At 42.5% G+C, this 26,088-nt stretch overlaps 1 protein-coding gene across 5 annotated transcripts in view; it reads left to right on the top strand.

The window, feature by feature from the left end:
• The first annotated feature begins 1,901 nt into the window (after positions 1 to 1,901).
• LOC113029692 (uncharacterized) overlaps positions 1,902 to 26,088 on the top strand; it is an 84,965-nt gene continuing 60,778 nt past the window's right edge. For 3 of the 5 annotated variants that reach the window (XM_080306762.1, XM_080306760.1, XM_080306763.1), the window contains exons 1-15: positions 1,903 to 2,610; positions 12,870 to 13,150; positions 15,654 to 15,725; positions 19,265 to 19,366; positions 19,545 to 19,655; positions 19,847 to 19,957; positions 20,077 to 20,187; positions 20,400 to 20,510; positions 21,408 to 21,521; positions 21,819 to 21,929; positions 23,297 to 23,407; positions 23,601 to 23,711; positions 23,885 to 23,995; positions 25,513 to 25,623; positions 25,718 to 25,828. In XM_080306762.1, coding sequence (XP_080162888.1) covers positions 19,292 to 19,366; positions 19,545 to 19,655; positions 19,847 to 19,957; positions 20,077 to 20,187; positions 20,400 to 20,510; positions 21,408 to 21,521; positions 21,819 to 21,929; positions 23,297 to 23,407; positions 23,601 to 23,711; positions 23,885 to 23,995; positions 25,513 to 25,623; positions 25,718 to 25,828 — 1,299 coding nt within the window. In that variant the 5' untranslated portion in view covers positions 1,903 to 2,610; positions 12,870 to 13,150; positions 15,654 to 15,725; positions 19,265 to 19,291. Of the gene's footprint in view, positions 2,611 to 12,869; positions 13,151 to 15,653; positions 15,726 to 19,264; positions 19,367 to 19,544; positions 19,656 to 19,846; positions 19,958 to 20,076; positions 20,188 to 20,399; positions 20,511 to 21,407; positions 21,522 to 21,818; positions 21,930 to 23,296; positions 23,456 to 23,600; positions 23,712 to 23,884; positions 23,996 to 25,512; positions 25,624 to 25,717; positions 25,829 to 26,088 lie in introns of those variants that run through there. The other 2 variants (XM_080306764.1, XM_080306765.1) reach the window with 2 other exon arrangements.

The raw sequence follows: 26,088 nt of genomic DNA, 5'->3' as shown, positions 1-26,088 counted from the left end.
ACCATCAGTGTCGGCACGATTTTTTATTTTTTAGCTCTGCACAACTTTTCCAGTCTCTTGTTGCCTCTTCCCAAAAATCATTGCATTCTGTTTTTATTTACAGCTCTCACAGCGTCTCGCTCTCACTTTTTTGCAGACTGGGCTCTGTTAGTCTGACTTTCATTCATGAGTTGTTTATCAACCTCTCAGTGGAAGCTGTGGCTTTAGAAGAGATCCATGAAGTGACGAAGTCACTCTGGATAATAATCTTGTCATCTCCACTTGTTTGGAGCCATAATGTCCTAATCTTCACTATTGTGTCATCCGCAGCTTTGTCTCAGCACAAGGCAATTTTAAAAGAAGTTTACTAAGTAGCAGCTCCGCTTTCAGTCAATAAATAACCATCAGTCAGTCACATAAACATTATTATAGGTGTGGGCCTGAAATAACTTTTCCAGATCATTAACCAAACTGCCTCTGTTGGACTCTGTGAGGAGCGAGAACAGTCGAGCAGTGAAAATCAGCTTCTAAAGCCAGAAATAAAAACTTCTTTACTTTTCATATCCTGCAGATCGAGTTCCAAACGTACGCGGGGCAATTACAGCATATTTAAAGTCCTTTTCACACCGTGTGAGGTTGATTGTTGCCGCGGCGTATCTGAGCACTGAGTGGTGTAATTATTTCTTGCTGCTGTGTGGGCTCACTTAAAGGTGAAACCCACCTTCAGATATCATTACACGTCATCACGGTTTTGTTGCTTTCATGAGACCGTAGCTGAATTATGTCGTTAATTAGTTCCTGAACCACATCGTGATCGCAGCTGTCTGCGGATCCTCATCCGTCTTTTCACCCAGAGGAAACCGAACCACTGCTCTTCTCAAAGCCTTACTGCATAATGTTATACACTGTCTCTGAGTTTGGATACTTCTGTTAGTGCACTTCCACGCAGTGTGCAGGTATTGGAAAGGACTGTTGGAATACGTTCTGAGTTGTGACTCCCTTGTGTCAGTTTTCTGAATAGACTTTTGCTTGGATGCGTAAAATAAGGTCTGTTGTTGAAACTTTCTTTCAGGGTGCTGGTAAAGCTCATGAGGCTCAGCAGGTGAGTCTCACGCTGTACGGCTGCAGAGGCCTGAGCTTGAATCTGCCCCGAGGCGCTTTACTGCCAGTCTTTCTCCCACCTCTCCTGTCTTGTCTAACTAAATAAAGCCTTAAAGCACAAACTTAAGATATTTTTCATGTTTTGTTCTTTGCAATGTGAAACACAGAAGTTACATTTTAAAGCTAAGTGGGGATAACTTGTCCCACAGAATAAAATAAGTTAAAAACAGAGTGTTGCACCTTTTAACTGTTTAATTGTTGAGTCAGCTGCTGGTTTTTGCAGACATTTGCTTCCTGTCGGGTGTCTGACCACATAAAACTGAAGTCGAAACTAATGTAATCCTCCTGCTGGCTGAAAATAGTTGAGTGGTTTCCACGATTCTTCGGTGTGTCAGCGATTGAGGCTGAGAAGTGTAGCTCCAGCGTTTCATGTTCATCCTTGCTGTGCTCGTCATGTAGCCGCACTTGTCAGTGTGAACACGCTTGTGCACTGAAAATAGCGAGTGTAAGCGTGGAAGTACTCGACTGGAGACGCCGAGCTGGTGTTTGTCTTTGTGCAACAGTGTGACAGACGTGGACGAGCTAAATATTGCAGCACATCAAATATAGATCGAGTTGTGTCCCTCACACTGCCACAGAGACGCTTTCATAGTGTGACTGTCCCTTTGACATGAAGTGTTTCGTTCCCTCTGCTTCTCCTGCAGGTGAAGTATAAGAAGGACTTTGAGGAGAGCAAAGGTCGAGGGTTCAGCATCGTGTCCGACACTCCGGAGATGCAAAGACTCAGAAGGACTCAGGAGCAGATCAGCAACGTATGAACACACACACGATACACACCAAGCTACTGTTTGTCGCTCTGTATATGAGAGTGTGTGTGTGTGTATGTGTGAGGATGCACTCTGGTCGGTGAGCACAGTCTCTTACACGCACACACACAAACACAAAATGTCTACATCATCAAGCCCTGCAGCGTTTTGACGTCAGCTGTTTGAAGAGGAGCATCTTCTACAACCATTAGTGTAAGTGATCACGACTTCTATTTACTGAATGTAGGCAAAGTAGGTTACATTATGAATGTTTCTGAAAGGCAACAGAAGAAGAAGAAGAAAGGTTTCTGGGAGAGAACAGACGCAAAGGGGAGCGTGAAGGGCCAGAGGAGGAGAACGATAATACACGAGTAACAAGACAAGCTAGTAAACAGGGAGGACAGAGTTACTGCTAGAAGTTTGTGGATGTTTGAATGTTGTAGAATCAACTGAATGAAGTTTGAATTTATTACCAGTAAAGATTAAAAACTATTGAGTGTTTTTACACTAAACGAATGATTTCAGTCCAGAAAGTAGTTTGTCAGAAATGCAGAAGTTACAACTGTTGTGATGTTGAATCATTTAAAATCAACATTTAATGAACTTTATTTTTTGTGATTGTTTTCTTTTTGTGGTGTGTGAGAGAGAGTGTGTGTGTTTGTGCGCACAGATGTTCTACAGATGTGTCCTGATGACCAGACGACGCTCAGTGGATGATGCTGAGGTCTGTTTGTTTCCTTCCTGTAGTCGTTTTCTGTCTCTTTTTTACGTCAGTCTGATTGTTTTACGTTTGTATTCCTGCTTTTATAAAACATGTAAAACCAGCAGTCTTGGAGAAATTTTAGAAATTGGTCATGAAGTTAGGATCATGCACTTCTGCCCCTAAAAAGCAAAGATCATCGTGCACTGCTGCATCTACAGTTTATCACGCTGCATCTCCTCCACCGATTCAAAATATTCAAAACCATTCAAACCATTCAAATATGAGCTTAAACAGTACATGTGTTTATACTTAATAAAGTCTAAACACATGTACTCTGACTTGACATCTCTCTTTATCTCAAATATATGTTAGCATATAAATTATATATAGTCTTTGAAGACTGGTGGACTCTTTGCCTTTGTGTTGTTCTAGACATTTTCTTGAGTTTTGTCGTTAGTGGGGTAGTGAAGTGAACTTTTTGTGCTTTTGTGGATCACTGGGAAAAGTCAGTGTGGAGTTTGTTTGGTTTCATGTAAGTGGAGCAAACTAGGAATTGGAAAAATGTGGAAAAGGGATTCCTCTCTACTTTCTATTTGCAGAGCTGACCTTTGTGATTTTGGTTTGTATATTATTAGATCTTGGATGGTTTGTATGGTCGATTTATTGGAACTCCATTGTATTTATTCCATGTTTTATCCTGGAAATCGGGGGTTGTGGGATTACCGAATTACTGAATCTGTGGAGTCTGAGTCTTTTGGGTCCATCGTTTTGTGCAGATTTGCTCAGTTTGAAACACGTGAATGCAAAAACTCACTAAAAACCCAAAACAATCATTTGAAATGTAACATATAGAAACATTTGCATGTAACAAAACCCAACTTTACTCTTTGCAGGCTGCCAGTGAGCTGCTAGGTGTTGAGAGGTTAAACAGCATTCAGTAAAAACTGACATGTGTGCAAAAACTTATCAGATTGATTTATATTCAGTGTCATTTTCTGACCTGTTTCCAACTGTCTGACTGACAGTAGATGGTTGAGACGTGTCGTCTGTTGGGAAACCTGCTCACTGTGCAGAGGAAAACCCCGCAGATTCCCTGATGTAGAATCTGCCCGGGCTCAGGCCAGTTTAACCATGTATGAATCCTGGCATGTGGTTTAGGTCCAACACTGGTTATAAACAATTTGACTTTATTAGAAAAGAAAAACACAATTAATTTGTTTGTGTGTTGGAAGTGTAAAGGTGAGGTATGCCCGCCCTCGGCCCATCACAGGACTAACACACGTGTGAGCAGCGTGACCCTCACGTTATCCAGCACACGTGAGAAACTTGGGAAACAGTTCAGTCGTATAAAAATGAGATTGAACAATGTTGGACTGAGTTAATCGTACGCTGACATATTTAGCCGTTTCTTTTCCCTCGTCTCTTCTGGGTTCTTCATTTCCAGCCTGTCGATCTTGGGCTCCGCCTCTGTTTACCTGACCGAGTGATCGCGTTATTCCGCTCCGTTAGCACAAACTCTCCCTCCTCTCTCGCTCTGCTTTAATTAGGACGCACACATTGGCTCTCTCGCTCAATTGCTGTGACCTTTAACAGCCCACACTTTTTATTTTATTACTCAGCTCTTTTCGAGGTTGACTTGGCGAAAGAAAGATGAGGGGGATAAGTGTGAGGAAGAGGAGGTGGACGAAGACGGAGAGAAGCAGTTTGAGTTGAATATGATCAGCAGCTCGTGTTTTATTAGGAAAAATGTTTCATGCTAACCGCTCGGACACGCTGACGGGTGTCGTAGTTCGTCGTCTGTCCTTGAGTCTCATTGCTATGCTGTGGGAATCCAGATGATGTTAACGATGTAGCTGCGGTGATCAAAATGAGAACTTTTTATGTTCCTCACGTCAGGCTTCAATCTGCTCTTAGAAGTGTGTCTGTCGTATGGCTGAGGTTTGAAATTCTTCCTCAGCTTCCCTCGGTTTTTATTACCCGCTCTGATGCTGCTGTCACCTAACGAAGAGTAATTGTCATCGAAGGCGGCGCGAGCGTCTGTTTTGGAATTCATTCATTCCCTGATGGAGATCCTGTCACTCCTGGAGTTCTGACGAGCTGAAACTTTATGACCCTGCCTTTGGTCCACCCTGTAGCTTAAATACAGCTCCCCCCTGTGGGATCGGGCACCAGCGCGTTAGCAGGAAATCATCACATCTAAAAGTGGTGAGTTGGACCTGCTGCATATCACCTGCTTCATCACACCCCTCCAGCACCCTGCCACCAGCTGACAGCCTCTAATCACCACCTGGCCATTTTTAGAGAAGCTCCATAAGTTTGTCACACAGGTCGTCACACCTCCCACATCCAGCATGTTCCACTCAGGGTTCACGTCTCAGCCCCGACTGCCACCCCTCGGCTTCAGGTTTCACCTCATATTCAGTCTGAGACCTGTGTTAAATTAATAAGTGACTTTTACATGTAAGAAACCATCAGCTTTGACTTGATGACTTGCTTTCCTAACCCTTTCCCTAAAGATGGAGGCTTGGATGGAGCGCTGAGAGAGGCGGAGACGGGGAGGAGGGGGGGGTCGCATTTCATTTGAAATGAAGGAAGTGAGATTTAGTGCAGAGTGGAGGCTAACTGGGTAAAAGAAGATGATTAGACTAAAGTAGTGAGACAGCACTGACATACGTGGGAGAGTGGAAGTGATGTAACGAACAGAGATTAACCTCGACCCTGCTGTCCTCCGTGCCGTTATTATGTTCAACATAACAGGTGATATTAATAATCTGCAGCTATTTATACAGAAGGATAGAAAAAGCCTGATTATTGCTCAGTTTAATCTTCAACATCGTGCTGTAAAGCAAGTCCAGTGGTGTTAAGATGAGTCCGTTTATTTTACAAGTGTGTTAAAAACTCTAAATGTCAAAATCAGAACTCAGTTTGGTTTAAAAGCCAAAGAATGAAAATATTTTTTAAAGGATTTAAAAATGTTCATAAAGGGGACGTCCATCCCAACATTTAGGAGAAACTGCTGTGCAGTTTCACCTCTGTGGTGCATCAGCTCAGCTCTGTAGTGTAGAGGGAACAAAAGAAACATCTATAAAGTCTGAAATCATTGGAAACTGTCAGACGCCACCAGGGTGACATCTGGCCTTGCTTGTGTGTCCCAGCAGAGTTCGGTGCAGCTTCAAAAAAACTGAGCGACAGCAGACTGGCACCTGGATGAAGACCATTACAATAGTACTGGGAGAGCTGGGATGAATTCAAGGCATGCTGAATGAGAGCTTCCCCTCCATCAGTGCTTTAACGTCCACGAAAGTCATTTTTTAAACACTGTGTTGTCAGCGATCACTCGCAGGTTCTTTGCAAGCAACAGATCCTTAAAGAGTCGAGGTCAGAGCATCCGGAAATAACACAGCTGGTTTTCTGTTTGCTTAATTGAGAAAGAGCGATGTCATCCACACATCACAGTGCAGGCTCATTAGAAAGAAAAACATCATCTGCAAAAAGCTGCAGATGAGACGCGCTTCAGCTTCAAAGCGCTGGTATGGCATAGTTTCCACTGTCAGTAACAGCAGCAGGATCTGAGTTTATCTGTAGTGCAGTACAGTATTCCATTAAAAAATAAACTGTTGAAAACCTGAAGAGAAATGTGTTGTTTCTGCTGAGCTGTGGCTGGCAGCAGCACTGGTTCACATCAGGACGAGATCACAGGGCCTCTCCCAGGAAAAGCTTTGTGTTTCAGAATTCATTAACAAGATCTGAGGAAAGACACAAAGAGAGAGAGAGAGCTGGTCAGTGAGGAGGCTTTCTTTTCTTTCTTTTACCACCTATAAAAACTCCAAATTCAGCTTCAAGAAGAGACCAAAGCAGCTCGTTCCCAGAGAGTCGTGTTTGCTGTGATTCTGGGTGAGGCTGTGATGGCTGCAGGCCCAAAGTCAGCCAGGACTCAGCTGTTTCTCAGGCCACTGAACCACTGATTTACTGTTTGACCCCTGATGGGTTTGGATCTCTGTGAGTGCTGGTGAGCACAGAAATATCAAGTAGAAGGATAAATATTATGAGTATTAATGAGAAAGTGCCCCAAGACGATGGTATCACCAGTTATGAAAGCATGCTGGTCTGTAACAGAAGTCAGCAGTGCATTTTCTTGCCAACATTATTCAGTTGTCATGGTAACTGATGTATTTATATATATTTCTCTTTTTTTTTTACATTTACAATTAACTGTGGGAGGAAAATGCTGTTCTTGGAACAAATCCGTCCGTGGAACTGATCCTGATTTCTAACGAAATCCGATAGTAAAGTCTTGCAGTTGTATTTTCTTCACAGTGATCACAATAAAAACTTAAAATCTAAGTTTTTTAATGTGATTGGTCAAAATAAATAAATGGACACCTCCAAAGCTGAAAAAGAAGCTGAAGTACCAAAGGCTGCAGTTCCTCTAGTGGCCACAAGAGGCTGGCTCCATCAGCGAGTCCTCATAGACATTTAATGTTAAAATCTTTGCAGCAGAAATAAACTTGTTTGCCTGCTTCAAAAAAGATTTTGGTTTCTATTGATGCTTTCCAACATCATAACTACAGTAAGCTGCGTGAATTCTGTTACAGCTCAATGATTTGGAGACTGTTATGAGTTTAAAATTAGGGATGTGACTGCACTGCAGTGTGTTTTCACCCTCACCTCACCTTCTCAGCTGTCTTTGTCTTACTGTTTTAATGCATTTATACATGGAAATCAATTGTATGACTTAGAGCAAATCTCTTAATAAGTGGAAGATAATCAATGGTGGCATCAATTAGCAGATATGTGTGTCTTTGGCTTCCTAACCATGTCAGGCGCAGTGGCCCGTGGACATGGGATGGACTCAAGTGCAGATTCAAAACCGGAGGCCAGGGGTGAGGTGTAACGAAAAGAGATTTTATTTTACAATGCTCAGAGGCTAACAGAAAGTGCAGACTAGAATCAATGAACATAAACTAGATGTCTGAGGCGAGAGAAAAATACTGTGATGAAAACTAGATGGCAGGGATAACTGGGTGCAGGTACTGGGCAGGGGAAACTGTGGCGGGCCAGGGCACTGAAACAGAGGACAGAGCAGTCAGGGGAATCCCACAGAGGGTTGCGAGTGAATCTAAGGATAGTACACTGAGCTGTCTTACAAGCTTGCAGGTGGGGGTTGCGTGGAGGGGGGAGGCAGGAGAGGTCCAGGTGGGTGCTGCATGCAATGCAGGGAGGCAGGCAGGAGAGAATGGCAGCTCCAAAACGGAGAGGGATTACCGGCGGCAGCAAACTGGTATCCAGGAGAGCTTGGTAGGTGGGTTTCAGAGGCTGACGAGAAAAACAGAGATACGGTTAATACACACGATTAGTCACCAAGGAACGGACGTGAGGCCGAGAACTGACTAAAGTTGGCAGATAATCTGGCGAAGACCAGTTGAGTGCGCCGGTCATAAATACTGCTGGTACGATTGCCATCAGGTGAGGAACAACAAAGACTCCACCCACTGGGGAGGAGCTGATGCTGTGGAAAACCACCCAGACCACGACAAACCAGGCTTGCTCATGTTAGCAGAAAGCTTATTTCCTCACCTTCTCGTGTAAATTTGGTCACTTTTGTCTTTAAAATCGTGGTGGAGGTGTGGCACAGCTGCAGGGGAGGGGTGGTGCGGTGAGCTCAAGGGCCAGCGCCAGCGAGGTTAGAGGGACAGGTGGACATGATCTAAGTAATGAGGGTTCCCCCTGTTTATAGTGAGGTCAGAGACCAGAGGCAGCTGGAAAGCTGGTGGACGCTTGTGCCGAACCTGGGAAACAGTGTTTATGTGCAAAGTCATTAAAACAATAAAGCACAATGGGAAGTGTGTCGAGTCACGGTCCTTAAATCCTAACATGCAGCAGCCAGTTTACGCTCACCGCTGTAAAAGCCTCAGAAACCAGAGCACAAGCCGTGGGTGGTGTGTGTGGCTACAGTCGCCTGTCATATAGTTTACAGGCTGAGCTGGGTTTTGCTGGTTGTGGAGCCTTCCAGGTTTGAGCCGTGCACATTCCAGTCCACAGATGTTTTTACTAGTTTGGGATGTAACAGGTACTGGAAAAATCTTTTTAATTAATTAACTTTTTTTAATATGTCACAGTTTGTAAGATTTGTTGTGTAACCAGGACAATGTGCATTTCCAAAGTGCCCAAACCGAGAAAAATGAGCTTTCAGTTGATTATTGAAGCTTATTTTTTCATATAATCAACAACAACAGCATTATCCACGATCAGAATCATTTATCCACATTTTATTATTTTTTGCTTGATATGCGTATTTTCTTAATTCAGAGTCAGTTTGCTGTTATATGTGGATGATTCGGTGTCAATGGTGATAAATGAACCCTTTGCTGTTGTGTTGAGCTGTGATTAGTCTTTGTGCAGTCTGGGAGCAGATGGTCACTCGGCGCCTACGCGGTCGGTCTTTATAAGGTCGACGTCCTGTTTACATGGACACCCATCTGACACATCCCAGAGCCAGATCACCTGCAGTCTCTGGCTTCATATCGGAAAATCATTCATACCAAACGATGCTGGAATATTTAAAGGAAATGGGTGTTTTAATTCTGCACCTGTGTACACTGTGAGTACAAAAGAAAACATAAACAGATAAAGTATTTAAATTCATCAGTGCATAATATCAGATGATAGTTCAGTAATACGTTTTAGGGAGTAAGTGATTGTTTTATTTTGAAAATAGTTCCAGCATTAAAACTTCAAATGTAAATATAATATATAACAGTCAACACCAAACTTAATCCTGTGACCTTCAGATCCCATTCCCAACTCTGAACATCACCTAAACACCACAAATAAACTATTTGTTTATGTTTTCACTGATTCATTCTGAACAGCTGCTTGATGGAGTTGATCAAAAATAGAGCAGAAAATTAAGAATAATATGCTTTTTTTTTAAAATTTCATACCTTTAATTAATTTTCTTTGTTTCCAGATATATTAATCTATGAGCTTAATTTCTTAATTACTTTCCAGTTTAGCATTGCAGTGAGCCAAAGCCTGTTTAACAGGTGTAGACGGATACACCCTGACAGGTCAAAGGTCTATTGAAGCACCAGATCTGAATATTTAAAGACATTAAGTTGTTTGACATTAAACACCAGGTGAGGCAGGAACACGTGGGCTCTCACTTCTGGTGTTGATTTATCAGAAATGACTTCTTGTTGTCCAGCTGTTCACTTCTGCAGCCACGCGGGCCTTATTTAAATGTTCCAGCAGAGTTTGGTGTTAGCCGCAGTCCACGCTTTGGGAATCAGTGATATATAACATTATTATATTTCCAATTCAACCATATGTTCAATTCCACCATCAGGCCGGGGTCTTTGCATGTTCTCCCCGTGTTTGCGTGGGTTCCCTCCGGGTACTCCGGCTTCCCTCCGGGTACTCCGGCTTCCCTCCGGGTACTCCGGCTTCCTCCCACCGTCCAAAGACATGCAGCTTGTGGGGATAGGTTAATTGGATAATCCAAATTGCCACTAGGTGTGAATGGTTGTCTGTCCCTGTGTGTTGGCCCTGCGACAGCCTGGCGACCTGTCCAGGGTGTACCCCGCCTCTCGCCCTATGACAGCTGGGATAGGCTCCAGCACCCCTGAAAAGGATAAGCGGAAGCGAATGGATGGATGGATATTTTTGCTATCGTGGATTTATATTGATTTTTTTCATGTATGACTTGAATGTCATAATTAATCAAGCGATTTACAAACTGGTGGTGTAGCTACTCTCAGATCTTTTGGTCTTTCCTGACCCTGCGTGGGTTTGCTTTTGGTTTGCAGACAGAAAGCTGCACATCTGCTCAGCAGAAAAATAAAAAACTCAGCTGGAGATGAGATGTTGAGGTTGTTTGATCTTTTCAGCAGCAACACTGTTGGATCTTTATCTCAGGGCACCAAAGGCAAAGCTAAATGAAGCAATGAACTTGGACTTACACTCTTCAAATAACATTAAACATAAACGGTAATAATAATAATAACTTTAACATATATAGAAATTTTAAAATGAATATGTCAACGCTGTGCTTGTAGTTTATCAGTTACTGCAGGGACCAAGGCACCTGATTAATATTTGTCTGTTTGTAAGTGGTGAATGCCTTCCAGCATACGACACCTTCATCCCTGAACACACACACACCACAGTCACACAGTCACACAGTCACACAGTCACACAGTCACACAGCTCCGGTGCCTCTGTCTTTGTTTCTGGGCAGCACACACTGTACCAGAGCTGGCACCGTGGCTGGGATGAGGGGCATGGCGGTGATAAGATTCTGAGTAGCGGGCTAAATGTAGAAGCTAAAAATGATAAGAGGCACTCGATCAACATGAGTCAGAGAAGACATTCAGCCATCGCAGGAGGCTAGACGAGGCAGTGCAGACGCTCACAGGTTTTACTGAATATATAGAGAAACGAGAGGCGAACACGACATTACAGAAACTGAGTGTCGAAGAAGCTCAAAGTGTGACAGCAAAGAAGGTTTAAAGGACCTGGAGTGGAGGAGTGAAGTGCTGGAACAAAGTGACAAAACTGAGTGATCACTACATCAGAGAAGGTTAATAAGAGGCAGTGAGTAAAACCTGAAAGACCGACATACGCAGAGGAAGCCAAGAGCACAGCATGGAAAATCAGCCACAGGTTGAAGGTGAGAGAAAAACGAGCGAGTGAGGTGAAGGTCTGAGGACGTAAAGTTGGAGATCTTTGGTGTCAAAATGAAAGTAACAGCACACAGTAACCTGCAGAATTAGGAGATGACTTATAATGTAATGTGACTGTAATCTTATTCTGAAAAGCCAAAGTTCAACCTGTTGTCCAGTGAGCACAAAAGACGACCTTGATCACAGGGTGAGGATGACTTTGAGGAAGCTGTTAGCACCAGATCAAGGGCGACTGTAACATGGAGGACTGTGACAGGAGGCTCGTCTTTGCTGGCCGCCTGTTATCAGCTGACATGGGAAGACTGACCCAACGCAGCTCTGATGTGTCTTCCTGGCTATAAAAGCAAACCCAGATCAGCTGCTCGTGTTTTTCTTCCACTCCACCTGGAATCAGACCAGTTGTGATGGTTGTATTTTGGCTAGTTTGTGTTTATTAAATTATCTTTTATTTAAATGAACATCTTGTGTGAACTCTCTGCCTGTCATCTACTTTGAGCCAGTTCATGATGAATAAAGTCCAATCAAATACTTTTGCTTTACTTACTTTCTAATCGTGGGGTACAGGCTACATTGACTGCTGAGTTATATCTAGTGTTATTATTTATTTCTGTCCCAGTGGTAACTATTACTGTTATTACAGTTTTATGTTACACAGAAGTTGTCGTGGTTTCAGGCTTTTCTGTTGTGTTTGAGTTTGGTTGTGATCGTCGTCGCAGTGCTTGAAGTTTTTGGATTATTATTAGTTTTGGATTCCTTTTGTTTTGAGGGTGATTTTAGTGATGTCAAGGTTTATTTTTGGACTTATTATTTAAGTCTTGGTTCCTCAGGGAGCAGGTGGATGAGAGAGAAGTGGAGGTATACACTGGAAATAAGGGGAATGAAAGTCAGTAGAAGCAAGACAGAATATGTGTGTGAATGAAAGGGAGGCTGGAGCTGAGGCATTGAAGAACAGAGTGCAGGCAGGGCTGAGTGGGTGGAGATGAGTAAAAGGGAAGGTTTACAAGGTGATGTGTGGTTTGGAGACAGTAGCATTGATAAACAGGCAGGAGGCTGAGCTGAAGATGTTAAGTGACCAGAATGGAAAAGATCAGAGACGAGTAGAAATGTCAGACGGACATCTCGGGTCGAACGGTTTGGAGACAACGTCCAAGGACAAAGCTGAGCTGTTTGGACATGTGTAGAGGAAGGATGTTTGGATGGAGCTTCCAGGCAGGAGTGAAAGAGGAGGAGCTCAGACGGAGGAGACTGATGGATGTACTGTTGGAAGGCGTGCAGGGTGGTGGACAGATCACTGTGGTGGCTCCTAAAGGGAGCAGCCAAAAGAAGAAGACGATGGAGTTGTTGAGATGTTTGACTTACTCTGATGTTTTACACTTTCACTTTCTGAATACTTGGTTTTTATTCAGTGTGAGTTACAAATTGAGTTTATTATTTCTGTCTGCCTTGTGTGTCACTTAGTGTCGTTCCCCACCTTTGGTATCATGTTTGTGTTTCTTTTGTCATTTTTTACCTTTTGTCCCTGTTGTGTGTTTACAAATAAATATAATTTCAAGTTTATTTCTTCTGGAGTTCAACATGAACTCTTTTTTCCCTCAGAGCTGGCCGAGGTGGAGAATGAGGAGGCTTCAGCTGCAGAGACAAAAAAGGTGGTGACAGTGGAGGAAAATGAAGAGGAGTCCACGGTAACATCAGCGACCACTGTGGGCACGGTTGCTTATACAACTGCTGAAGGTCTGCATGAAGAGGCTGAAAGTCATAATACAGCAGAGGAAGTGGAGGAGGAAGATGATGATGCAAAGGTGGAGGCAGGTGGAAAGGAAAAGGATGAAGATGAGGATACAAAAGCAAAGAGGTTGCTGGTGTCGTGGGAGTCAGAGGTGAGAACCTCGAAATTTGACTGATTTATAAACTCTATCAGAAACAACAAACTCATCAAACACAAAATGAGGAGATGAAACTTTTACAAACCTGGATTTGTGCTTTAATTATACTCAAAACAGAAGGAAATTCATCACAGCACAGAAACGTTTGGGAGAACACGAAGCCTGCTGCTCACACCAAAGAGGATCTTAAAATAGTTTCAAGGCTTTTCAGGAAAAAGGGCTAAATTCTGCTTCCCTGAGTTACATTTGTGCAGCTCTCATCTCATCAAACATAAAAGAGAGAAAATAAATAAAGTTTCCCACCATTTTCTATTGTTAGAAAGCCTCCATGATAAATCTGATCTCTTTACAAATCTTAATGGTCTTAACATCAGTCTAATTAGAACAAACATAATTGTTCTGCAGAGAGAAACAGCTTCTGGAGGCAGCAGGAGATCTCCATAAAAGTTGTGCTTATTTGGTTATTCTTTGACTGATTTCCCTGTTAACTACAGCAGCATGTTCCCAAACTACCAAACACTTTGAGAATCTTCCCGTTCTTTGATGAAGTCTGTAGAGCAGCAAATTTTGTTAAGAGGAGTCACACCCCCACACCTCTAAGCTCTGAGTGGGAGTCTTTCAGTTGACCTTGGCGCGGGCCTTTGTCTGGCACTGCAGGTTTTTATAAAGGCTTAGAGAGGATTAGTGAAACTACAAATGAAAATGTGCCATTATTAGCCTTGGATAGTGGGATTTTGGGGGGCTGAATACAGCCTGTTAAGAAAGTCAAAGGATTAACAGTGCATGAATTAGGGAAGTTTCCACTGGTTGACTCAAAGCTTTCTGTTGCTCTGGATCGTTAGTGAAGTCAGTCCATCAGTTTCTACTTCAGCCAGGAAGACTTTATTGCTCTTTTCATTGGACTTCCATTGCTGTTTTATACCCATGGAGTGGATGGTGGGGTTGCAAAGAGGCTTGCAGTAAAACATTAGCAATTAGAATTGTAGAGATCAGCTAATTTGGCATGATTGTGGCTGATCTTGACTCTTTGACCTGCATGAATAAACTCTATGCTCAACATGTTGTCTGCAGCCTGGTAACATGCAGAGGTGTCATGAAGGACACTAGACTTCTACCTAATGTTGCTCTCATTTGTGCTGTGAGGTTTTGCATGAGGACAGCTGACCTGTGTGTCTGACTCTGACCATTTTCCGTGCCATGTGACATCATAAAGTCACATCTGAAAAAGTGAAATAAAGCAAAGGCATGACAGCCGAATGTCCTGAAACCACATGTTGTTTATAAGCGTTTCCATGTTATCATGTAGGTGTGTGAGAAGCAAATGAAATGTTGGATACTGTGTTTAATGGTCTTCACTCAGGCTTGTCTGCTTTTAAAATCTTTCCCAAACAATGGATGCAAAACTGATTTCATCTAAAAATAAAATCATCAAACCTGCATTTTTCCTGTTAGTTTTAGCATTAACCCTTTAAAGCCGGGCGGGCACGCTCCGACTATTTTTGAAACCCCTGTAGAACCAGAACCACGTAAACTAGCGCAATAATGTTTTTTTGCATATGAAACCAGAGGAGTTGTACTTACATCTTATGCCTCCAGCTTGTCCTCAGTCACGGTTTCCTTCCACATATAGCTTTGCAAACATTGCATAAAAAGCACTTGCAGGAACAAAAACATAATATTCCAGAAACACGCTTTGCCGATCCGATCAGCTGTTTGTAACACTTCCTACATTGAAATAGACGTCAGTGCGAACTACCGCATGTCCGCCATTACCTGTCCGAAACCGGAAGTGACATCATTTTCGCGGAAAATGACGTTTTTTTTACTTATAGGCCTTAAAAGCCTATACTGGTGTTTTTATAAGTCATGTTTGACTTCATGCTTTTCTGAATAGTTTCTGTGATGCTTAGAACTCAGATTGCACTGCTTTAAATAGTTTATTTTGATGCACCTGCTGGTTTCTTTGCAAATTTGCATTATAGGATTTATTTTCATTTATTCTGCAGTATATAAAAATTGGTGTATGTCAAAAATAAAACTATGAAGACACTCAAAATAAATTTCCTGTTGTTGGAAACTATTTTTTGCAACTTTTTTTGTATTTAAGGTTTTGAGGGATAAGCCTCTTAAATTTCTCTAAGTAGAAATGTATGTAAAAAAACCCACAAAAACGATTTCCAATTTTTTTTTGTAGTTTGTTGCACTTTTTTGCATTTATGTAGATACTATGGACTTAATGCAGACATATTATTAAAATATGGGCTATAACAGTTGTATTGATGTATAGCAACTTGAAATGCTCCCATAAATGGCACTACAGCATGTAAAAATATAATATAAGCTCTGGCGGACTTGGTTCTATGGTAGGTCTTAAAGGCTTAATGGCCACTCATGTAAATGCTGGAATTTTCCTACATCCAAGGATAATAATGTTTTTTCCTGGTTTCTGTCTATATAATGTCAGAATTATTCTTATATATCGTCTCGTGTTTTTCAGGCCTCGTCTGACGGGAAGCCTCCGCTGCCAGACCCGGCGTTTAACAGGAGGTGCAGCCTGCTCGCCAGTGACGTGAGTTCATTCAGTGTCACCTCATTATTTTAATGTCACCGTTCATGCTTATTGTCTACAGTTGTGTCTACAGCTCTGTGATGCTGCACTTAGTGTAAGCACTGTAAGTTAGTTTGAGCAGTATGCACAAACACACGTGTGCGCTAACACGCTAACGGCGTGCAGCAGCTATAATGTCGTCATTTTCTCCTTCTTAGGCAGCTGGAGAGGATTTTATGAACTTATAAACTGCCTGGTGGTTTGATCTGTAATTCATAATTACAATAGTAGATCTATATTTTAAAATGTACAAATCAGAAGTAAGTAAACCTTTCAAACTAATGTTTTGGAATAGAAAGCACAATGTTTGCATTAAAATATAGTTCAAGGGTCAGGTTTTTTTTCAAGTTTCAAATACTTGCTTTAGAAATAAAATCAGCAGAACATAAAGATGCTCAAATACATTACACGAACAATAAAACTGTACTTGAGTAAATGTACCAGGTTCCACCGTTGATCCGATCGATGCTCCTGTCCAGTGACATTGAGAAGTGTACGAATCAACAGGATCTTTCCTTGAAATACTTTGTTGCCCACATGAACTCTTTGTATTACCAACAGCACAACTGAGCCTCATCTTTAAAAAAGAAAAACCCTGTTTATTCGTTTTTTTTAAATATCTTTGGGGGAAATGGAGGCCATTGCTATTGCTCTGTTTTTGCTTTTTGCAGAAAGAATCATGCACTAGTTGCCAAAATATTCAAATCTAATTCAACATCATTCTGCTAATTTCAACAGAACTAATGAGGTTCACTGCAGTGAGGGAGCTCCTGAATGTTCCAGTTTTCAGCCCTCTGAAATCATTGATTCAGTTCTGAGAGAGGATCATGTGAATATCTGTGAAATGTTTCATGGCTGTCAATGTGACAGTTGGGAACATAATGACACAAAGTGTTGTCATCATGTTCCCATCTCTCTAAGCAGACTGCTTAGAAATGCAGACAATGATTATCATGTGATTTAAGATTAAATGCCTCTGCAATTGTAAATGTTCCCGTCACAGAAAAGCAAAAGTGGAAACTTCTGCTCGTATATGCACCACCCACAGCAGAGGCCTGACAGGCTACACCAGCAGAATAGCCGTTGGGGTCCCAGTTGGCTCTGCTGATGTCATGCTGCTAGCTCGGCTAAATTCTCGGGCTGAAATGTCATCACGGTGAAGTCCGACGTGGTGCGTAACACCTGCTGCTGTTTGCGTCGCCTGATTTGTAACTCATGAATAAAATGTGAACTTCTCGAGGCGTAAGACAGAAATGTGTCATCCTCTCTTCCAGCACGAAGAGCGTTGCCATTGGTAACCAAAGTGCAGCGCTGCCCTTTATTCAACACGCAGAGAAAATATACTCAAAGGAGAAAAATGCTTTCTGACTTCTAAAACAGCCTTTTGGAGTAAAACGCTGAATGAGGCTGAATGTTGCTGTTGGATGTGGGAGGGCGAGATATTGATTCCCTGGTGTGAGACAAACTTGGCAGCTTGACTGTTAGCAACAGCAGAATGAGTCATCAGCTACAGTGGAAGCAACTCAACCCACCTGATGAAATCATTTTCACTTTTATTCCTCCAGCCGCTCTCTACATGGGAGAAAACCTGCCCTCAAACATCCTTTTAAGAGGTGTAACACACACTAATGACTTTGCCATCCTTCGGCAGAATCTTAATGAATTTGCACAACAGATGGTGGAAAAAATCAGATTTTTTTTCTTTGGTTGATTCTATAACTTGAAGGAAGACAGCTACATTTATCAGACCATATCTAAAATATAGATGTAGCTACCGCTGCTAGGTCCAACCACTCGCACTGAGCCCTAAGAATAGAAGAAGTTTCTCTGCAGATGTTATGAAAGGTTAAATGTGCCCAAGAAAGCACAAAATGTTCTGCTTTACAGTTTAATACTGACGTTTATGGCTAATGGACTAGAACTAATAATGCTTTTCTACTCTTCAACTTCTACATCTAAACACTTTTAAACTAACAATCACACTTTTGTACTTCAGTGAACACATCAGGGGCAAAACTAGAGGAGGCGGGGCTCAAACCATTAACCTTCCAGTTGGTAGATAGCCTGCTGTACCCCCTGAGCCACAGCCATCCCATATGGAGACTGGCTCACTTTTATAGCAAGCCTCAGGTAGCCAATGGGGCTTTGGTTAACCTCGGTAACCAAGGACGTGTCTGAGAAGCTTAACATGGTGTAGGCGTGTATTGTAACCCCAACTCTAACTAAGTAATGGCTAAACCTGATCGAACAACAGCAAAAGGACGAGTTTTAAAAACCATAAAATGAGGTGTAAATAAACTGAAACAGGATTAATGGTCCCCCCTTCCCTCGGGACAGCGGCTGTGGGAGTTTTGTAAGAACAGTGTACAAACAGGAGTCTGCTGACTGCACTGTGCTCACCTTTATTTCCTTTAAACTCAACTTTCATCCTTTTCTATTTTTAATAATAAATAATGAAGAAAATTGTTGGAGGCTGAACTATGTTTGTCTTGTTTGAGAGCCGCTTTATTAAAAATATGGTGAGAATAGGTGTCTGACCAAGCGTTGGTTTGTGTCGAGGTGTTGAGAACGTGTTGTTCTGCTTATTTGTGTTGAGTCTGAAGTCGGCCTCGCGTGTTCCTGGTTAGAAGCCATCGAAGCTGTATTTAGTACTTTAAGCACCTGTCGCTTTTTGCCCACACTGACTTCCTGTCACAGATTGGCTGTGACAGATTGTCGTCTGTGGATTAATTCCATTTTTCTCCAGAGTCTCTACAGAAAATCTGCCAGGCTGTTATTGGACCGAACATCCAATCAGATTCAGACAAACACCAAACTGCACATTGTGAAAATATATGGTGAACTATTTGCAGGTCACTTCATTAGCAAAGCACCAGAATACAGAGAGTTTGCATAGTTTTAATCAGTCTGGGATCATGAAGTTAATAAAAGCAGCTTGTTTTGTTGAACAGAGAATAAAACTGAGAATAATCCAGAAATTAAGAGACATCCAGAGTAACTGTAGATATAAGTTTCATTGTTTAACCATTAAATAATGAGACTTATACGTATATGTATACAACAATGGTGAAAGCCCACAAAATTCCCCAAACGTACAACCAATTAATCAGCTTTCTGGAGAGCCCACGCAGCTCTGGAGACACACAAGCCCCGCCCACCCGATAAAACCTAATACCAAACAGAAGAGAGGAGAGCTCAGTCAGGCAGGAGCCAATCAGGAGAAGGTGTAGCAGTGATACTTCACCTGGAGTTCATGTAACGGGGTCGGCTTGTGCTGTCAGTGATCCCCAGTGTAAGTTACATAATGCAGTTAATGTATTTCAATCCTCTGATGCTAATTAAAAGGTAGGCAGCAGAGAGAGATTCTGAAACTCACAACCTGAAGGGATGAAACGTCTGCACGGCTGAAAAACACATCACACGGTCCTCGTGGGGACGCAGCTCAAGTTCACGAGAAGTTCGGCTCAGAAACACGTTAACACTCGTGTTTCATCCTCCAGGTCAGATATAAAGAAGACTTCGAGAAGATGAAGGGACAGAGTCTGTTTGTTCCCGGAGCCGAACTCATCCACGCCAAGAACATCAGCGCTGTGATCTCTGAGGTCTGACACACATCGTACTTGTGCTTCAATGTTAAGTGAGGACCAGGCCAGATCTGCTGTCTTTGTCTAACATTTCCTCATCTTTACGGTCTAAAATTGGCCCTACGATGACTCGTTCTCTCTCTTTTAAACATTGATCGAGTTGTCTGCTCATTGTGCTGAAATGTGACTGTTTCAGTCTAAGTATAAGGAGGAGGGGAAGAAGGAGGCGGCTGTTTCGCTGTACTCCATCCTGCCGGAGACTCCCGAGACGCAACACGCCAGAGAGGCTTCAGAGCTGCAGAGCGAGGTAGTTCAACTTCAGCACAGCCAGATTTTAGTCAGTTTCTCCACACGAGCCACGTTTACAGCGTTCTCATAGAAAGTATGACTGAAACTCTGAAGACAAGACCGATGTCTTAAAAAGAGGATTTTTTAAATTTCCCATTAAAAATGTTTCATTGGCTTTAGCACTGACAGTCGCGTGTGTTTGTTTTTCAGATTAAATACAAAGGAAACGTGAAGACAAAGATTTCCTCGTCCCTTTATTCTCTGCTGCCAGAAACCACAGAGACCCAGTTTGTCAAAGAGCTGTCTGAGATACTGAGCGAGGTCAGACCCGACGGATGGATTGTTGAGACTAAATGTTAAAATGGAAAATAAATGAAGATGAGTGAATGAAGTGTTATGTCAGCACCACTCGTCCCTCTGAAACTCTCTCTGCTCCTCAGAACAAGTACAAGGAGGAGGGAAAGAAGGAGATGAGCAGCAGTTTGTACTCTCAGCTTCCCGAAACCACCGAGATGCAGCTCGCCAAGACCGTCCACGAGTTCCAGAGCGAGGTACTCGGCTGTTGTACAGCAGCTCTGTGTCAACATGTTTCAGCTGAGCCCGTATCACAGCTGCTCACGCTGACTGTGGCAGATTCATGCAGCTGTAGAGCTCGGAAGACGTCCGCCACACTGACTTTAAAGTTAATCTGTAAAGAGCTACTAGTTTGTGTCTTGTTACTTCCTGGTCTATTCTGATTGGTTCTGATGTCGTTCTGTTTCAGAAAAAGTACAAAGAAGACGGGAAGAGGAAGGCCTCCATCTCCATCTACTCCCAGCTCGCTGATACTCCAGAAATACAGCACGCTCTGGAGGTGTCACAGCTGCAGAGTGAGGTACACACACACACACACACACACACACACACACACACACACACACACACACACACACACACAAACTGTATCCATGATCCTCTTTTACAAATATCTGTCAGTGCAAGATTAAATGCGCCTGCTCGAGACTCATTTCTACCTTCGGTCTTTCAGATTTGAGTGAATGCAAATGTAACAAAATATGTAACATACATTTTTAGAAACAGCAAAGAAAAAGCAAAATTACACCAAAGTTGACAGTGAGACATGAAGGAAAGATAGAGGGAAGGAAAGAAGGAAGAATGGAAAGGACAAGAGAGAGAAAAAAAGAGAAAGGTGAGAGAAGAAGAAAGGAAGTGGAAGAAAATAATAAAGACAGGACTGAAACTAAAGAGGAGGAAAGAGATAGAAGGAAGGAAGGATGAAAGAGGAAGGGTGAGATGAAGAAAGGAAAAAAGAGAGAGAAAAGGAAAAGAAATAAAGACAGGAAGGAAACAGGTGAGAGGAAAGAAGAAAGAAAGGAAGAGAAGAAGAAAGAAAGTGAGAAAGTAAAATAAAGAGAACTAAATTAAGAGAGGAAGAAAAAGATAGATGAGGAAGGAAGGATGAACGAGAAAGAAAGAAGGAAGGAAGGGCATAAGAAAGGAAACGGCGAGGAGAAGATGGAAAGGAGAATGGGAAAGACGAGGAAAGAAAGCAGAGCAACAAAAGAAGGAACAGTAAGGAAAGGAGAGAGGAAGGAAGGAAGGATGGAAAGAAGGAAGGCCTCGCAGCCATCCCGGGCGTTACTGAACGAGCATCAGAGGCTCAGAGTTTGAACAGATGGCTCTTTTTCTGAAATCGTTCTGTTTTTTGCTGTTGTCGTCTTCTCTGTTTTATCCCTGAGCTCAGCCTCTCATCACTCGCTCTCTGTCCCAGGTGAATTATCGCCCTAAGACGATGGTTAGAGGAGCTCCCGCCTCTCTCTACTCGCAGCTGCCCGACACCACAGAGATCCAGTTTGCCAGAGAGATGACTGAGATGCACAGCGAGGTACGACACAGGCGCACCTTTACAACATACTGTGTGCAAACAGGCTGAAACTCTCCACAAGCTCTCGTGCTGTCGGACTCGGCAGCAAAATGTCAGAAATATTCTCGAGACCTGAAAGTTCCCATTTGTTTTCACAGCGTTGAATGAGGAGCAGAAGAAGAAGTTTCCTTTGATAGATTCATATAAGACATTAAAAACAACAAGACTCTGTTCTGTGTTTTTACATTACTGACTCACAGGATCCCCACAGGTCCACCATGAACATCTGATGCATTATTTTGTGTTGTCTCCCCTCAGAGTAAGTACAAAGAGGGCGGCAGGAGGAGCCTCTCCCAGAGTTTCTACTCTCAGCTCCCAGAAACCGCCGAGACCCAGTTTGCTAAAACAGTTGCTGAGCTGCAGAGCGAGGTGAGCCAGCCTCACAGCTACGTGTGCAGATATAATCACAACTCGTGCGTGATTAGTTATAAAAAGGGAAAATTAGTTGTTTCACGTGCACACTGTGGGAAAATAAAGTGCCTCATTGTATGTTTATGAGTGCAGTTTGTCCCCTGAGGTGGTGCCGCTGTGGTTTTACAGAAACCAGCATTAAAGCTGTGGGCAAAGTTTTATTCCTGTAACGCTGCTCAATGCACCCTTTAAATTAAGCAGAAGGCATTTACTGAAATATGAAAAGTCTCATTCTGTGTCTATATGGGTGGAATAAACACCAGTGGGAAGGTCCACACTGTCGCACACTTTCCTCTTTCAGTTTTCCTGTTTTTTCTTGGTGCAGATTATTTGAACATTTCACATAAATCAGTTGGTGCAGAGATAACAATTTATTAGCCCACCTGTCATTAAAATGAGGAAACACAAATATTTTAGGAATCAGTCACAAAGTTGTTTAAAACTGAAAATGATATTGTTATTTATGAGACATGTAATAAACTGAATTCTCAATTTTGGACCCAGATCTGAGTCTTCACACTGGACCTCTGTGTGTCAGACACATGAATCAAGCATAACAATCAACCACTGAAACAAACTGTTCAGTAAATACAGAGTTACTGTCACTTCATCTTAAGACCTGAACTCTTCCACGGCAGCATTTTTAATTTCTCTTTGATATTTGGGCTGATTGGGGCCCGATGAATGTAAAAACAAAGAATTTACCTTATTTTTGTTTTTATGAAAATCAGATGATATTCGTTTAAAACTTTGATAGAACAGTAGCAGTATAATGTTCTCGTAAGTGGATATCAGGCCCTTGTAGAGCAAAATTGAGTATTTTGGTCTAAATAACCCAAAATGTGATGTGGACGCCAGGTCCTAGGAGGTTAAACTAACTTGCTTTACTTCCTGGATAACAACAATAATTCTATTTTGACATAAAAAAATATGATTTTAATTAAATTGTTTGTGAATGCTGATGGATTAACAATTACAGAAACATTAAAAATTACCAACAGTGTTAATTCAGGTCAGCTGTGAGGAGGGGGGATCATTTATTTGTTAAGCGCTGGACCTCTGCACCTGATTTTGCACCTTTCTAAAAAATAAACAGTCCTGTGTTGCTCTTGGATTTCTCTTTTTAATTACTCAGAAACACGTATTTGTCTTTTTTGACCTCTGAAAGTTGCACATAGATACCTGGAGTTAGCTTCCCGACAGTTTTGTAGGTTGTACCTGTGAGCACAGACGTGGACTTTTACTGCACATTTATATTTCATGTTTGTTCGTGTTTGAAGGCTTTTATGAGCTGACGCTGGATTAACATTTGTCTTTGTTTTCAGAGGCGCTACAAGGAGTCGGGGAAGAAGGGCGTGAACTCGTCTCTGTACGCTCTGCTCCCGGAAACGCTGGAGACGGCTCGCGCCAGGGAGGTGTCGGAGCTGTGCAGTGAGGTACAGGAACTGTACAAAGCCAGAGAAATGTTGCAATAAATTACATCTGTAGGTGGAGATTTTTTGGACTTATTTAATTAAATGATATTTTGTAGTTCGAGTTATTTCAGTAACATTTGGGATCATTTCAGGAGAAACGTGCAGATTTTTGTAGAAGTATTTTCTGTGTGGATGAACTTTGCTGTGATCACAGGTGAAGTATAAAGAAGACGGTAAAAAGGAGATGAACATCAGCCTGTACTCTCTGCTGCCCGAGACCATCGACACCCAGCACGCCAAGCAGGTGTCAGACCTGCAGAGTGAGGTACCCAACAACCAGGTTTTTTAAAAAAAACTTTAAACCTGAGTAAGACTATTAGTAAAAAAGACATTTATATGATCATCATACGATTTTCAAGGATCATTGTGTTGTTCTTCAGCCATCTTTAAACTGTGTTAGCTTTAATGTTGAACTCAGCCTCGTCTTGTCTCCTGCAGGTGAAATATAAAGAAGGTCTGAAGCAGAAGATTCAGAGCAGTTTGTACCATCGGCTCCCAGAGACCACAGAGACACAGCTGGCCAAACAGCTGTCTGAGCTGCAGAGTGAGGTACACGGCACACGATGACATGTTTACTGTTGTTAAAGTATGACTAAGAAAGATGTTTGAGGTAAGAAAGAAGATTTGAAGCAAAAATAAGGGCGAGGAGTGTTTCAAAGTGAAAGAAAAATAATAAAAACGGAGCCTTTAATCAGTGAGGCTGTCAGCTATTTGAGCTTGACTTCCAAATGAGCGTCCACGTCCACCAGAACATGACACGGCTGCTGCACTTTCGGTGACACGCTCCTCTGTGTTCGGTTCTGGCTCCTTACATTCGGACGACTCTGGTTTTCCTGCTACTTCAGTGCAGCACTTCCTGTTTTCTTGATATGAAAACCATCCTTTCATCTTGTGCTCTCAGTCTTTGGGTCTTTCCTTGAACTGTGGCAGGAAAAAACCTTTTCACATCCCTGACAGACTGAATAAATCATTTCAAATCTCATTTCTCAGTTAAATCAATATTTACTCAGTGACAGAGAATCAAAGCTGAAAAATGGAAAAGCAACTTAGACGTGATACTGATGTGTAAAAATGTGAATTAGAGCTGAAAAGAATCTGTTTTCCACTCGTTTTTTAGATGTCGCAGTAACAGCGAGTGAGCATCAGCCGCACAGCAGCGTGAAGTCGAATTTTCATTAAAAAATGAAGAGGCTTGTGCTAAATATACCGCTGCATTGTGAGAGTGAGCTGCTTCACTCCTCAATCGTTTGAAGCTTGCGCTCCAACAGCAGAGTGCGAACTGTAGTTTCTATTAACATGATCACTGACGGCCTGATGATTCAAGTCATAGTTCATGTCATCTCTTGTTTGTTGAAGTCATTCAGAGGACTCTCACTAACAGCTCCTGTCCCAGACTGAGGACACGTCTGGGTTTAGTCTGAGTGACGTGTCGGCTCAAAGTCTCCGACTTGGCTGGACTTTGTGGGCCACGTGTGAGGCAGATGCTGGATCAAATGTGTTGGTCAAAGCCCAAAGGAGACTGTAAATACGGGACATCTGGACCAGACAGTTATTGCTTTCTGTGTTTAGTGCTGCTCAAGCAGCTCTGACCCACCGGAGCGTGATGACGGGATCTCTGGGGTGTCGTGTGGTGTCTGGCACAGGACACTGGCACTGGATCCTTTGGGTCCCGTGCTTTCTGATGCATCCAGCAGAGGCACCAGAGGCGAGGCCAGCGCCGTGGACTCGTTTATATCTTTGGAGCTTTTCCCGCAAGTTTTGTGGTACGGCAGGACGCACGGTGCTGACGGGATCAGCTGCAGTTATCCATCAGTGCTGTCGGAGGTGCGAAGAAGAGAGGCATTGTCTAATAATATGATGCATATGGGTTTGGTTATGTGACTATGTGACTGTCTCATTCTCGTTTCATTAAAAAAAGCTACATCTAATTTGACCCCACTTTTTCTTCTCCGTCGCCTTTTTCACAGAGACACTTTGATTGATTCGCATCGATCCTGAGGAGTGTCACAGTGATGGCCGTCGTTTACTGAGAAGTGATATTTGTTCGTTTTTGTTGACGTCTGCAGGTGAAATATAAAGAAGATGGAAGGAAGAAGGCGAGCGAATGCCTGTATTCTCTGCTGCCTGAAACTCTGGAGACACAACACGCTAAAGAGGCCGCAGAGCTGCTCAGTGAGGTGAGAGCAGCCTTTCAGTTTGTGTTGCTCTGACATGAGAAAATAGATCCAACGAGTGAAGATTATTCGTGTTTCCTGTTGTGGATTTAACCAGATTAAATATAAGGAGGGTGGGAAGAAGGAGATGTCCAGCTCGCTGTACTCCACTCTGCCCGCCACTTCAGAAACCAGCTTCGCCAGAGAGATGAGCGACATGCTGAGCGAGGTAAATGTGATGTCATGACCTCTGCTCCAGTCTCCCATCAGTTATGATAAAGCATGTCGTTTTGGGGAGGTTGAGCTTTTCTTCTTCTTCTTTTCTTTTTTAACAAACTCTGATTATGAACCTGAGTCTCATCACACTGAAAAATAACCTAAAAACAAAAACAGTGATGTGACAGTTCTTCTCTCTGAATAAAAACCTCAGTGTGAATGTGCCACACGGACAAATGGAGGCTGTCTGCACATCTCTGCTCTGTGGCAAAA

This window comes from Astatotilapia calliptera, chromosome 9 (genome assembly GCF_964374335.1).
Source record: "Astatotilapia calliptera chromosome 9, fAstCal68.1, whole genome shotgun sequence".
NCBI classification, from domain to species: domain Eukaryota; kingdom Metazoa; phylum Chordata; class Actinopteri; order Cichliformes; family Cichlidae; genus Astatotilapia; species Astatotilapia calliptera.
The sequence above is the reverse complement of the archived record's forward strand: the minus strand, read 5'-3'. Positions and strand labels throughout refer to the sequence as shown.